The following is a 12635-nucleotide window of genomic DNA, read 5'->3' as shown; positions in this document are numbered from 1 at the left end:
AAACATTCTTGGTAAAGATTTTATAGCTACAAAAATTTTCAGCAAGTTTGGTGAAGGTCAGATGAGAATTGTTCAAGTTAGAGAGTAGACAAAGCTTAAATGGCAAGGGCAGTAATCCTGAAGTGCTTCGGGGCATTTGGCTGATTATCATACTTGACCGATTTATTTTACCAACAAATATTTTCATCAAGTTTGGTGAAGATCAGATGATAACTTCAAATTAGACAGTGGACAAAGCAAAAATGGCAAATTTTGACCAATTCAAGGGCCATAATCCTGAAGAGCCTGGCTGGTTATAGAACTTTGCCAAGAATATATACCAACAAACATTTATAGTAGCAAGTTTGGTGAAATTCGGATAAAAACTGTTCAAGTTTGAGAGACAAAGCTAAAATGGCCAATTTTGACAAATTCAGGGGGCCATAACTCTGGAGTGCCTAAAGCGATTTGGCTGGTTATTGAACTTGACAGAGATATTTCACCAACAAACACTTTCATGACGCTTGGTGGAAATTGGATGAGAAATGATCAAGTTAGAGAGCGGACAAAGCTAAAATGGCCAATTTTGACAAATTCAGGGGGCCATAACTCTGGAGTGCCTAAAGCGATTTGGCTTGTTATCGAACTTGACCTAGATATTTCACCAACAAACACTTTCATGAAGTTTGGTGGAAATTGGATGAGAAATGTTCAAGTTAGAGAGCGGACAACATTGTGGAGCCGTCCGCCCGCCCGCCGCCCGCCCAATTTTGACAAATTCAGGGGGCCATAACTCTGGAGTGCCTAGAGCGATTTGGCTGGTTATCGAACTTGACCTAGATATTTCACCAACAAACACTTTCATGAAGTTTGGTGGAAATTGGATGAGAAATGTTCAAGTTAGAGAGCGGACAACATTGTGGAGACACCCGCCCGCCCGCCCGCCCGCCATGGGTGTTCCCATAATACGACCATCGTAAGATGGGCGTATAAAAAGCGTGTGCGAAGTTGTTGACTGACGTCATAATATTATATACGTTATATATTTGATTGCGTTTTATTGAAATGGCATTATTTACTCTTAAACCATACAATAAAAGAAATCAGAAGTGGTGCGTTGTTGTGCGTGACTCATCTTACAGGGGGGTTAATGTAGGGTGGCTGTTTCAAGCACTGGTCACATGAGGGGACACACACGTTCGGTATGTAAGAAAAACAGATCTGGTGACTTAGTCAGGCATGATGGCTCATTCACATAACTTAAGGGTTTATTGTTTTACTTTATTATTTAATGGCCATAAAATAATGGTTATAAATGATAAATTATAATAAACTTGATTGGCACTGTTCCAAAGCCAATCCGTTCTCTCCATGAGGTATCACATGTTTGATGTGGAAAAGACTGGTGGAAACTTGAAATAATAGGGTCCAAACATAACAGAACACTGCACTACAAACAGATATTTTTTTTATTTGAGAAGAAAAAATATTTGCACAAAAATAAACTTCTCAACAGCAAGTCATCAACAAATTGCATCCAAGTGAATACAGATACATTATAAAAACACTTCACCCCATGCTAGAATGATTTATGACAGAAAAAACAAACAATGATTTATATATGTTATGAATATAAAGGTCAAAGACTTGAGTGTATTCAAGACTGCTGTTACACTCTTAAAGCCCTCTCACAGATATACCATTTTTACAACTATTATATATTTTGTCTTGGAAAGGGCAAATTTTGGCGTAGATATCTGCAAACCAAAGATGAAAGATTGCTGACAAAAGATCAGATTGGTAACTGTTCGAAAATTAATGTTTTATGACTTAAACCGTTACTAGCCGTTTAAGAAAAATGCACAAAACATTAATTTTTGAACTCAAGTATAAAAATCTGCGATCTGATTTTTTGTCAGCAGTTTTTTATCACTGGTTTCCATGGATTTCGCAAAAAGTGGCTCGTTCCAAGACAAAAAATAAATAAGTTGTGGAAACGTTCCATCTGTGAGAGTGCAGCTTTAAGGCTATACCAAATTGATTCTATGTGTAGCATCCGGCTTAAATTTCAACACCTTCAATACCTGGAGGAAAAAATAAGGATCATAACTATCCAAACTTTAACCTCGAAGATATATACCGTAGGCTCAGAATATCTTCCAATAATTGACAAAAGCGAAACCTCTATATGGTTTTAACATGCTTCAAAATGGGTTTATTAACATAAAATTGGTTCACAATTGCAACATCCTTGCTATATTTGGGTCTTTGAAAGTTTTTTGTTTGATTTAAAGAATCGTAATAATTCCAGGCAGGTGATAATAAACAAAGAATTAATCTGGCATGGCCTATCTAATCAAGCATATAGTACATGTACAATACAGAACCAATGCATGATACATGTAGTATCAAAATCAAAGTACTGAAAGTACTGCAGGGAAGAGTTGGCAAGATGGCGTTGCCTAACTGGGGAGGCCGATTGTTTCCCTGTTAACTATGGATAATAATTTCAGAGCTTATGAAATGTTCCATGATATAAATTCATGAATATCATGTGTGCAAATGTGTGTGTGTGTGTGTGTGTGTGTGTGTACTTTTACAAGCAAACAGATAAAACAAGAGTGCCACTGAGTGAGCACCAATGCTCATCTGGTCTTTTCAAGTGGAACAAGTAACTAACTTTACAATTGTTAAGGTGGTTTTATTTTTATGAGCCTCACATGTGCATATTGTCACTGGAAACATTTGTACCAAGTTTCAATTGTATATCTTGCGTGCGCTCGATATTTAATCCACATTACGACAATAATCAGTTCTTTGGGCCAACACTTTAGATAATTATATTGATGATTATAAATACACACAATTCTCTTAAAAGACTGACTTCTCCTGTTGCAAGCCATGTGCTATACTGGCCCAGCTTACTGGCACTGAAAACATGCAAATGGTACGTACTCTCCTTCCTGTGCATGTCGGTACCAGGCAAGTCGGTACCCAGACATGCAGTTTTAACTTCATTCTTCTTCAATTATTCTTGTATGGTATAAATTTTATTCTTCTGATTTGTGCGAAAAAATTTAGAGACAAAACATCATAATTTTAAAATATTATACATGTACTTTATGATATACAAATAGATACTCAACAAAATCTACACTCTTTCTAAAACAATAATTAACAAATATATTCAATTCAATGTTTTCAACTTACGGTAAATAAAACAAAAACATAAAAGTTAAACCACATTCAACAAATACATGTATGTGCAGGCCTGCTACGCAGTATAATCAATGACCATTGCATAAAACAAACAATGACAATTATATACATCATTAAATGAATAACAGAGAAATTAATCCAAATTCTACCTTAACTAAGTACAAGGCAACCAATCATAGAAAACTGGTTTATTTTAATCATAAGTTTTTTACCATTAATTAATATCGCTTTAATCTTATTCACAAGAAAACCAAAAATTAAATGCAGATATCTAATAAAGTTTTTCATAGTGGGTGGTTTACAGAAATTGATCAAATCATTGTGTTTATAAGACATTTCATTAAGTTGACTGATTCTTAATTACCATGCAGAATTTCAAGATATTTATCAATTAAGAATTCCATGAGGTAGAAAATATCTTGCATGTATATGTGGCTGAGAACAAAAATCCCTGAAATTTACTCCAGGGATCAAGGAACTTCTTGAAGCCCCCTGTTTGAAGCATCTTAAGAGTCACAAATTGTATTTAAACTGTTACAGTTTATAAGACTTCAAACATAACTGAAAAAAAATGCCATTTCTCCCCCCCCCCCCCCCCCCCCCCCAACCCCAATAACAATTACATTTTCACTGTATTAACAATGTATGTTGTAAAAACCAATGACAAAAGTTACAAGACGCCAAAGCTTGTCTGTTTTTTTTTTTTTTAATCAACCAAGTTATGAACCGCTTTTTTTTTTTTGCATGATTCTGCAAAGGGGGTTTTAATGATGATGATGTCAACATGCTGACAAAAGTGAATACCTAGACTTGTTCTCGTTGAAATACATGACAAGTTGAAATAAGGTTATACCATTTAGTTACGCTATCATATATTTAGTAAAATGTTCTGACATTCATCTTATTTTTGTGAAGCTTTCTTCAATATACAGAGCTATACATGTTGCTCCATAATAAATATTTAAAAAAAAAAATCATACAAACACAGTAATACTACGGTAATGGCTGGCAGCCAATTGTATAAAACTATAAAGTTTTTTGTTTGGTCAAAGACTCAAAGTAACACAAAATGTTTATTGATTGGTCAATATATATCCAGTCATAACTATTAACCAATCAAGTCATTATTTTTCAAACAATCCTGTGTACAATCTATCAATGGTTGCAGTATGGCAAGCTAACTATATTGTGTAGAGAATGCGATATTTTGTCCTTTTTTGTCCTGTTAAATGACTTCATCAACATTCTGATATTGGCTGATATACGCAACTGGCCTATTCATCATTGAAAGTAACATATTACATATACTAGTACCTAAGAAAATATAACTGACAAATATCCAAACCGTAAATATGAAAAAATAACAATGCTATACATATTTATCTACCATACTGTTCCAAAGTAAAATGTTAGGATATAGGTGTACTTGTATCAATATATTTCCTGGTGGAAAATGCATACCAAAATGCAACTCTCAATAATCTAGCTGTTAAAAATAACATGCCCACAAACCAACAAAGAAATCGGCCTACACATCAATTCAGCCAAACTGCATCCCTGTCTGTTACATTTCAGCAATGAAATCAAGATCAGTTTCATCTTAAAGATCAGAGGTCTCAATATTGCCCCTGCCAGTTCCAAGCCAACCACAAATTTAAAGGCTTTTTTCTAAAAATGTAATGTTCAAAAATACATTTTAACTAAAAGACAATTTATAATGGTATTTGATATTGATTTAAAATGACTTGGACAAAATTAATAATGACTTGATCATTGTGGCAAGATCTTTACTTATAGCGACTTCAACACACTTTCAATATTGACAAACTGAAGTTTAAATGAAGAAAATTCAAAGCAATTATAACACTATAAGTTTATTTTGTTATGACAGTTCTGTTTACAAAAGCACTTCGAGAGGACACAAACACTCTTCTGCTTTAAGTTTTTCTTAGCCAAAGCATGTGACTTCTTACACATACAGTTACTATCATTACTCTATGTTATGTATGCATTGGTTATTGTGAATGATTACTGTTTAAATGATTTCCAAGTTTGATTGATAAGTTAACAGGGTTGAAGCTGGATTTAATCTAGACCCACTATCCCTCCCCAAATCACACTAAGGGAACCCTGGCATACTCCATTATGTATTCTTCCTTTTTATGCCTGAATGAATGTGTTCTGGCCTACCATTAATTTAGATCAAGATTAAGTAACTGGAGAACTTCTGATATTGGTGACCCAGGGTCTCAGTGCCTGTGTTTGAGCTTCGCCTAAGCTATGGCTTACATAAAAATTGTGCATGATTCCAACGAAGGCAACATTTATAATGAGAAGCCACAACGTTTTCCAAAGCTATATGACAATAATAATACCCATTTTTTTCATTTTAAAATTCAGCGAGATTAAATCTTTCTGAATTCAACAATGGAACATAATTTTTTACAACAAATTTTGTTGCAAGTCAATTGAAAACATTCAAATCTGTCTGTGAAATCTATCATATAATGTATTTACATATATTTTTTAAACATAATGCATGGACAAATTAGAGATAAACAACGAAAATCAATATTAATAACAGATATCAATTACACACTATGAATAGAATTTATGACATGCAGTCATCCCAGGATGATTTTGTGCTAACAGAACTCTAATCAAATTAGTCCAAACCAGAAAATTTGGCAAATCATAGTAAAACAACATCATGAAGATACATTCTGCTTTAAATTTTGGTTCACCTTTTTTTAATAAACCGACTATTCCCACTTTTAATGTTATCTTGGGCAGACTGTATTCACTCAGGCCTACAATTATATACAGGGACAGTTATTTAAAAACATACAACAATCGTAAGAACCCCAAAGTAAATATTAGGCACCGGTTCTTATATAATATAACATATGGACTTTCATTAAACATATATACATGTACATAAGCCATTAACAAGATGACAAATTGCAAATGCCCACATTTTATAAGATCATATAATACATGATTCACCACTTATGGCAACTGGCTTAAGTATGCATTAAAGGTCTTGAATCATTTCCTAACAAAAATTGTTTCCTTTAATACATTATAAGTCATTTTCCTACATAAGTCATTTCCTTAAACATTAAACATACATTTACACTGTAGGTCAATCCCTTACATAAGTCACTTCCTATCATTTTTGTACTTATTTAACTGATTGTTAAAATCATATATTTTATATATTGCTCGATTTTTTTTTAAAATACCTTATTTTCACTGACAGCATTCACAATACAGACTGTAAGTTATTAAAAAACAACAACAAAAATTCATCTCTTTTTTTTGACTTTGGCAAAAATTATCTCAGGAAATTAACTCAATTGAAGTTACAAAAAATATTAAAGATTTTAATAAATGACCAGTTCTGTAGCCCTTTTCAAAGCTTTTGCATTTTTTTTATTTAAATGTGTACGACAATAATTCCATTTTAACAGATCTACAAGTTTATATACCCCTGATTGGGCTTTGTCTGCATGCCAATTGAATGTACACAAACATGGATTTATTTCATTTCAAGATCAGTGTGTCTAAATAGAACAATATGTAAAATAAACCAGAACTCAGTAGTATACGAGTTAAGAAAAACTTCCGTAGCCAGAAACTATGTTTTAAATTCACACTTGTGTAATAATATAACAAATATTTCCCTTAACAAGTTGAGTGATACTGCTTATCAAAGAATCCATTTATGACGCTTATGGAATAAAACTGGACACTAAACGCCTGAAAGAATTGGTAAGCTTTAGTCTGGTTTCCTCCAATATCCTTTATTATGAAAGCCAGGTACCAGAATACATGTACTGTACACGTACTACAGGAAGTGTTTATAGACTGGTTTCCTGCTTAAAAACGGTATAAATTTGATGGCAAATTTTGGGCACCAAAGACCAGTCTGGTTTCATTAAAGATCCTTTATGAGATGAAAACCAGGAACCAGACTGCATATACAGGAAGTTCTAGTAACCTGGTTTCCTGCTTATACACCTTATAACTTGATGAGATGAAACTTGGCACCAAACATCAGGAAATACAAAGCACTTTCACAAAACAGTCTAAATTCCTTGAGATGAATTTCAGGTACCATTTCACAGGAATCGTCTACAGGAAGTGCTAGTAGTCTGGTTTCCTGCTTGTGTCTGTATCATAGAGCTGCTCATTGTCACTGTAAACTGTGGACGGGGAAGCAGTCCCCTGGCTGTACCATGATGGCTGGGAAGGACCGTAAAACTCGGGAGATCTATCCTTCTTTGCATGGTAGTCATCCTAAAGCAAACATAAACATAAATTTGTCAATAAGGGTGCAATGATTTGAATGCCATAAAATCAACAAACATTAACAGTCCAGTCAGAACTATATGATATTGCTGAGCTTCCATCTAGCACACACTTTATCTACAGTAAATTGATGAAAACAGAACAAAAATCCCAATTCTGTAAAGTAAGTATGAGGGATTCAGGTCCAAGAGAGGGTTAAGAACTAAGACCCCTGGTGAAATAAGACAATGTGTCTGCAGCCTTTTAAAAATATGTAATTTAAGGTACTTCTTACTATTTTTATGCAAATATCTAGCAAAAACAAACTTCCCAAGGATAGTCCGGAACTGAAAGCTAGAGTTCATCCTGATCTGTTGAAACAAGCTAATCAGAGCCAAGAATACCATATAGGCCTAAGAATAATACAGGTTGCCATGCAGACGAATATGCTATGGCAGTCAGTGCCAGTCCACAGGACCAAGTGTATGACTATACCCTTGAATTGCCGTTTAAAGAAAAGTCAAACTCCGCAGTTTATTTCAATTTACCATCATTTGGTCAATCCAATGTTATTTAACTTGACAGTAATGCTTATTTACAATTTCTTATCTTTTAGTTCCTGGTAAATTCATTGCACAGAATGCACAGGCTTACAGATTTTTTCGTTAAAAGACATTAATTTTACTTTAAATAGAGAATCTCTCGTGTTTAAGTGGATCTTTAATCAGCGAAACTTACCTTATATTTTAAATCATCCTCGGGATTCAGCTGCCTGTATGGATGCTGTGTTGGAGAGTGGAACCAGTATGCACGCTGTCTCTCCCGCCAGAAACATCCACATAGGGACAACAGGAATACGCAAAACAGGATACCCAACCTGAGGAACAGAATAATAAACAACTTTTCAAAAATTTTACCTTTTTTGCCCTTATGGGATTCGTTCAATATCTAATGGAACTGTGTATATATATATAGATTTCACTGTTAGATACACCAGTTCCATAATCCATTGGATGCCAACACAAATTTGTATAAAGAAGGGAACCAGTACAAAATAGGAGTGCATTGTATCCCTTAAACATTGTATACAAAAAAATCATTTTTTTGTATAGATACAAAATATCAATTTTTGTATAGATCAGATCAAAAGCAATAATTATAAGTGGAAATAAGCTGAAATTTTCAAAAGCGAAAAAGTGGCATCCCTTCTTATACACAGACTTCCTAGTAGGGCTTGCCACATTTAGGGATTTAGTCATAAGTGAGGCCCACTTCGTGAGGCTCTGACAACATAATTATATTAATATATATTTATGGATAATGACTGGTTTTAGAGTCATTCATTCATTGGCAGTAAGACCTGACCATTGATAAATAAAAAGACATCCGGATTTATCAACTTTGAGGGCCTTAACTATGTGAAGCAGTAAAGGGTGAAATATACTACAGCTGATCAATGAGAATATCCTTATATGGTTAACAACAGGGGCTGTATTCAATAACCAGCTGAGATCTTCTTTTAGTTTAAGAGTAGAATCTGAGTGTTTTGATTGGACTGTAAAAATAACTGGCCAATAGATTGAATGGAATCACTGAGGCATGTCTAAGGGTAAGGATAAGAATTATATTGAACAGATCAATCAAAGTGATCAGATTCAACAGATAGACTAAAGTTAGATCTAAATTGGTTATTGAATACATTGAGAGATCAAACCATAATGCAGCCATACATATGCGGGCAGACCATCATAAACGCCAATAGAAGAAACACCAATAGAAGATTAGAAGAAGAAAGTTTTACAGTCTTTAAACTTTAGTATAAGATACTAGGGGGAACAAAGAAAAGGTGGGGGAGCCCCCTTCTAAAACTTTCTAGCTAAAACCCCAGACCAATTATCAGCATTGATGCAAATGATCAGCATTGATGCATTACACTTACCAGAAATACCAGAGTTCCCAGACTTTGTATGAGACACAGCAGATATTTTCTCCACAACAGAACTGGTCCTCCAAACACCTGTGAATGTACGGTAAATGGTAAATATTTGTCTTACAACAGCAAAGTTTATAAACTGATCTTGCAACAATAACTCATTTCTGACAATGGGACGATAATGTTCAAAACTTAGTTGTTAACATTTAAAATTCACTGCCCTGAAAATTCCATGGACGCAGTAAGTGACTTGCAATCTGCAGCCTTTCTAACAAGATATGAGGCAATTCTTTCAGCTGTGCTTCTTGTATTTAAATATATGAGTTCATGAAAAACTAGTTCACCTTAAAAAGATAAAAACAATACCCTAAACAAAATTGTTAACGTTTTTGAGGAAAAGGTTCATTTTTGCGAGGTTTCTTGCTTCATAAGCAAGCAATCTTCGCTAGATTTACATATATTAGAAAAGGTTCATTATTTAATGTAAGATATAATGTTAAAAGTTTGTTTTGTAATCCTATCTCTTGGTTTTAAATCATAATAATGTGATGTTGCCTGTGAAATTGAGTCATGTTGTCAGTTGTGTTCATGTTAACAACAAACAAACATTTGACCGTAAAATTTGTTTTACATGTAGTTGTAAACATGTAGACCTCAACAGGATTCATTTTCTCCAATGACATCACATACTGCATTTTCCGAGTATTCAGTAAAAGAAATGTATCGGCTAAAGACTAAAAAAAATACATTTGGTTCAGGTTACCCGACCCTACCAACAAAATAGGAGCCGACCATACCAATTCTATAGTCAGTTGTTGACAAATGTTGTCTGTTTTTCTTTGAAAAAGTAAAAAAACTTACTTATCATTATCACAATAGTAGCACAGGACCTGAAAGTATACAAACAAATAAATATAAAAACCTTGCCGTTGGCAACAATTTGCAGAACAGGATTCTTCTAATTCCTAAACATCTAAACTGGTTTGTCAAAGAACAGGGGCTTTTATATATTAAAATTATGTAAGATAAGTATTTGATGCTTCAAATCGATTATATACAATAACATAGGGTTATATTCATATTTACCATGTAATTGCAAAAGCATTTTGCACAAAATAAGCATTAAATCTTCTAAAAAAACAGGTTTTACCTCTTTAATTTAATTCGGTAGACAAAGCTTCAAATGAAACAGACATCAGTTTGCATTATGTGAACTGCATAGTTACAAAACTGTCGTCTGTTTCATGTACAACCCGTTATGTTTTGACAGTAAGGAATGAAAATAACACCTTAAAATATTAATTGTTTGTTGGATATTTACTTTTTGTGCAAGGAACTGATATGAAATAACATTTAGAGTAATTTAGCATGTTTTTATGATCTTTTATAGACATTATAAATATGCTTTAACCGAGAATCCCAATCGGAACAAATGGCCGAAAAAGGTATCAATCAATTTGTACATGAAGGTTTTGCTGTATAAAAAAAACAATTATTTGCATAACCTTTTACATGTACAAATTATTAAATTTTATGTTACTCATGACATGCTCAAGATGTTAATCAATTGCTATGTTTGATACCATTACTTAAAAGAAAATAATCTACAATCAAGTCAAACAGAAAAAGCTATTTTTCGCTCTACTAAATATGACACTAACAGACATTGCAAAAGACATCGAAAAAGGGTCTGTCATTCAGACCGACAGGCTCCAATATTTTGTTGGTCAAAAATGAAAATTCGCCGGTCCAACAATATTTCTTTGAAAACTTCCTTTTTCAAAGCCATTGTTGCTAAATAAACATTGACAAGGAATAAAAAAGTATTTTAACATTAAACAGTTATTTTTGTGTTTCTAAACACTTGAACTAAATGGTAATGAAAATTTTGATTGCTCAATTTGTTGGCAATGTGTACTTTTCACGCTGTACCAGTACCGATTTGGGAATCAAATAACATGTTCCAAATGATAAAGTTTTTGTTTGGAACATTTGAAACTATCCTTTAAAAAAATCCAATGTTCATGACAAAATTCTAATATAACAGGGTCTCAAAATATTGTGCGATACTTACACAGTAATTGATTATCACAATTAGTAGTATTGCCATTAACTGCTAGGGCTCAAGTCTACCAATGGGATCGCTTTATGAATCCCTTATGAGAACACTTTATTAGAAGCCTAGGTTTTGAAATGAACTCATTTGGATAAACTGATGGGTTATTTATCAGTTGTGCAAGCATAATCAGCTACATGTAGTCACTAAGATATATTCGGGCATTAACTAACAAAACATAAATGCCCATTTGCCATCTTTTCAGACCTGTGGTAGAAACAATATAATATGAGACAAAGTGTGTAATTTTGATGTTTTTTTTTTTTTATCTTATTGTTACAAAATCATGATATAAATTAATGATCATTGACAATTGCGAAACACTGTATTTTTTTAAGGCAAATATTAATTTTCTCTGGAACTTCTGTCTTTGAATGGAAAGGTATTCCAACATTATCTTACAGATTCTTAAAACTCGAAATTTACGTACTTAACAGGGTAAGTTAACACAGGTTTCCAAAGTAACCAATGTTGTCAGACTTCTTATGACTTATAATGACAAAAAGTTTTTTGTCATTGTTGGAGTATTGGTATGATTATTATGCGAGTTCTATCTCTGCATTGTCATCTGTGATGTCTTATCTACATGTAGCATTAAATAGTTGAAACACTTTGCTCATGCTTGTGAAGGCATTCTTTCCCAATTTTAGGGATATCATATAATTAATGAAATGTTCAGCTATGTCCAGCTTATTTAGTTATTATTTCCTGAAAATACGTTGAGAGCCCACAGTGTAGTATTAATGGCTATTCAAAGTCTATAAAAACTTGCTATAATGTCATAGAATTAGATGATAAATTTATTAGAACATTGATTCCTGAATTGTAATTATGTTACAGAACAATGTTCTTGTTTTTGTTTTGATAAAATGATCAGTATGGACATGCGTATTTAACGTTTAAACGAAACAATACCAGAACATATACAAACACTGAAAGAAAAATAGTATGTGGAATTACTCTATAACGTTAATTGTTAAAAAAAGGAACTCACACTGTCAAAAAAACTAAAAAATACTCCAATTACTGCGACGTCAAATTTAGTTCTCGCCATTTTTATTTCTGCGACCTCTGACCTTTTTTGGCTGTTTCTTT

The 12635-nt window shown here is 33.3% G+C and overlaps 1 protein-coding gene across 1 annotated transcript; it reads right to left on the bottom strand.

Moving 5' to 3' along the window:
• Positions 1–3820: 3820 nt before the first annotated feature.
• On the bottom strand, positions 3821–12614 carry LOC128240717 (uncharacterized). Its single transcript, XM_052957502.1, has 5 exons — positions 12535–12614; positions 10286–10314; positions 9431–9508; positions 8230–8368; positions 3821–7500 (listed from the first exon to the last, which is right to left on the bottom strand). The coding sequence occupies exons 1-5, from the start codon at positions 12592–12594 to the stop codon at positions 7348–7350; spliced, it is 459 nt and encodes a 152-aa protein (XP_052813462.1). The 5' UTR covers positions 12595–12614; the 3' UTR covers positions 3821–7347.
• Between the last annotated feature and the right edge of the window lie 21 nt (positions 12615–12635).

Source organism: Mya arenaria, chromosome 1 (assembly GCF_026914265.1).
Source record: "Mya arenaria isolate MELC-2E11 chromosome 1, ASM2691426v1".
NCBI lineage: Eukaryota > Metazoa > Mollusca > Bivalvia > Myida > Myidae > Mya > Mya arenaria.
The sequence above is the reverse complement of the archived record's forward strand: the minus strand, read 5'-3'. Positions and strand labels throughout refer to the sequence as shown.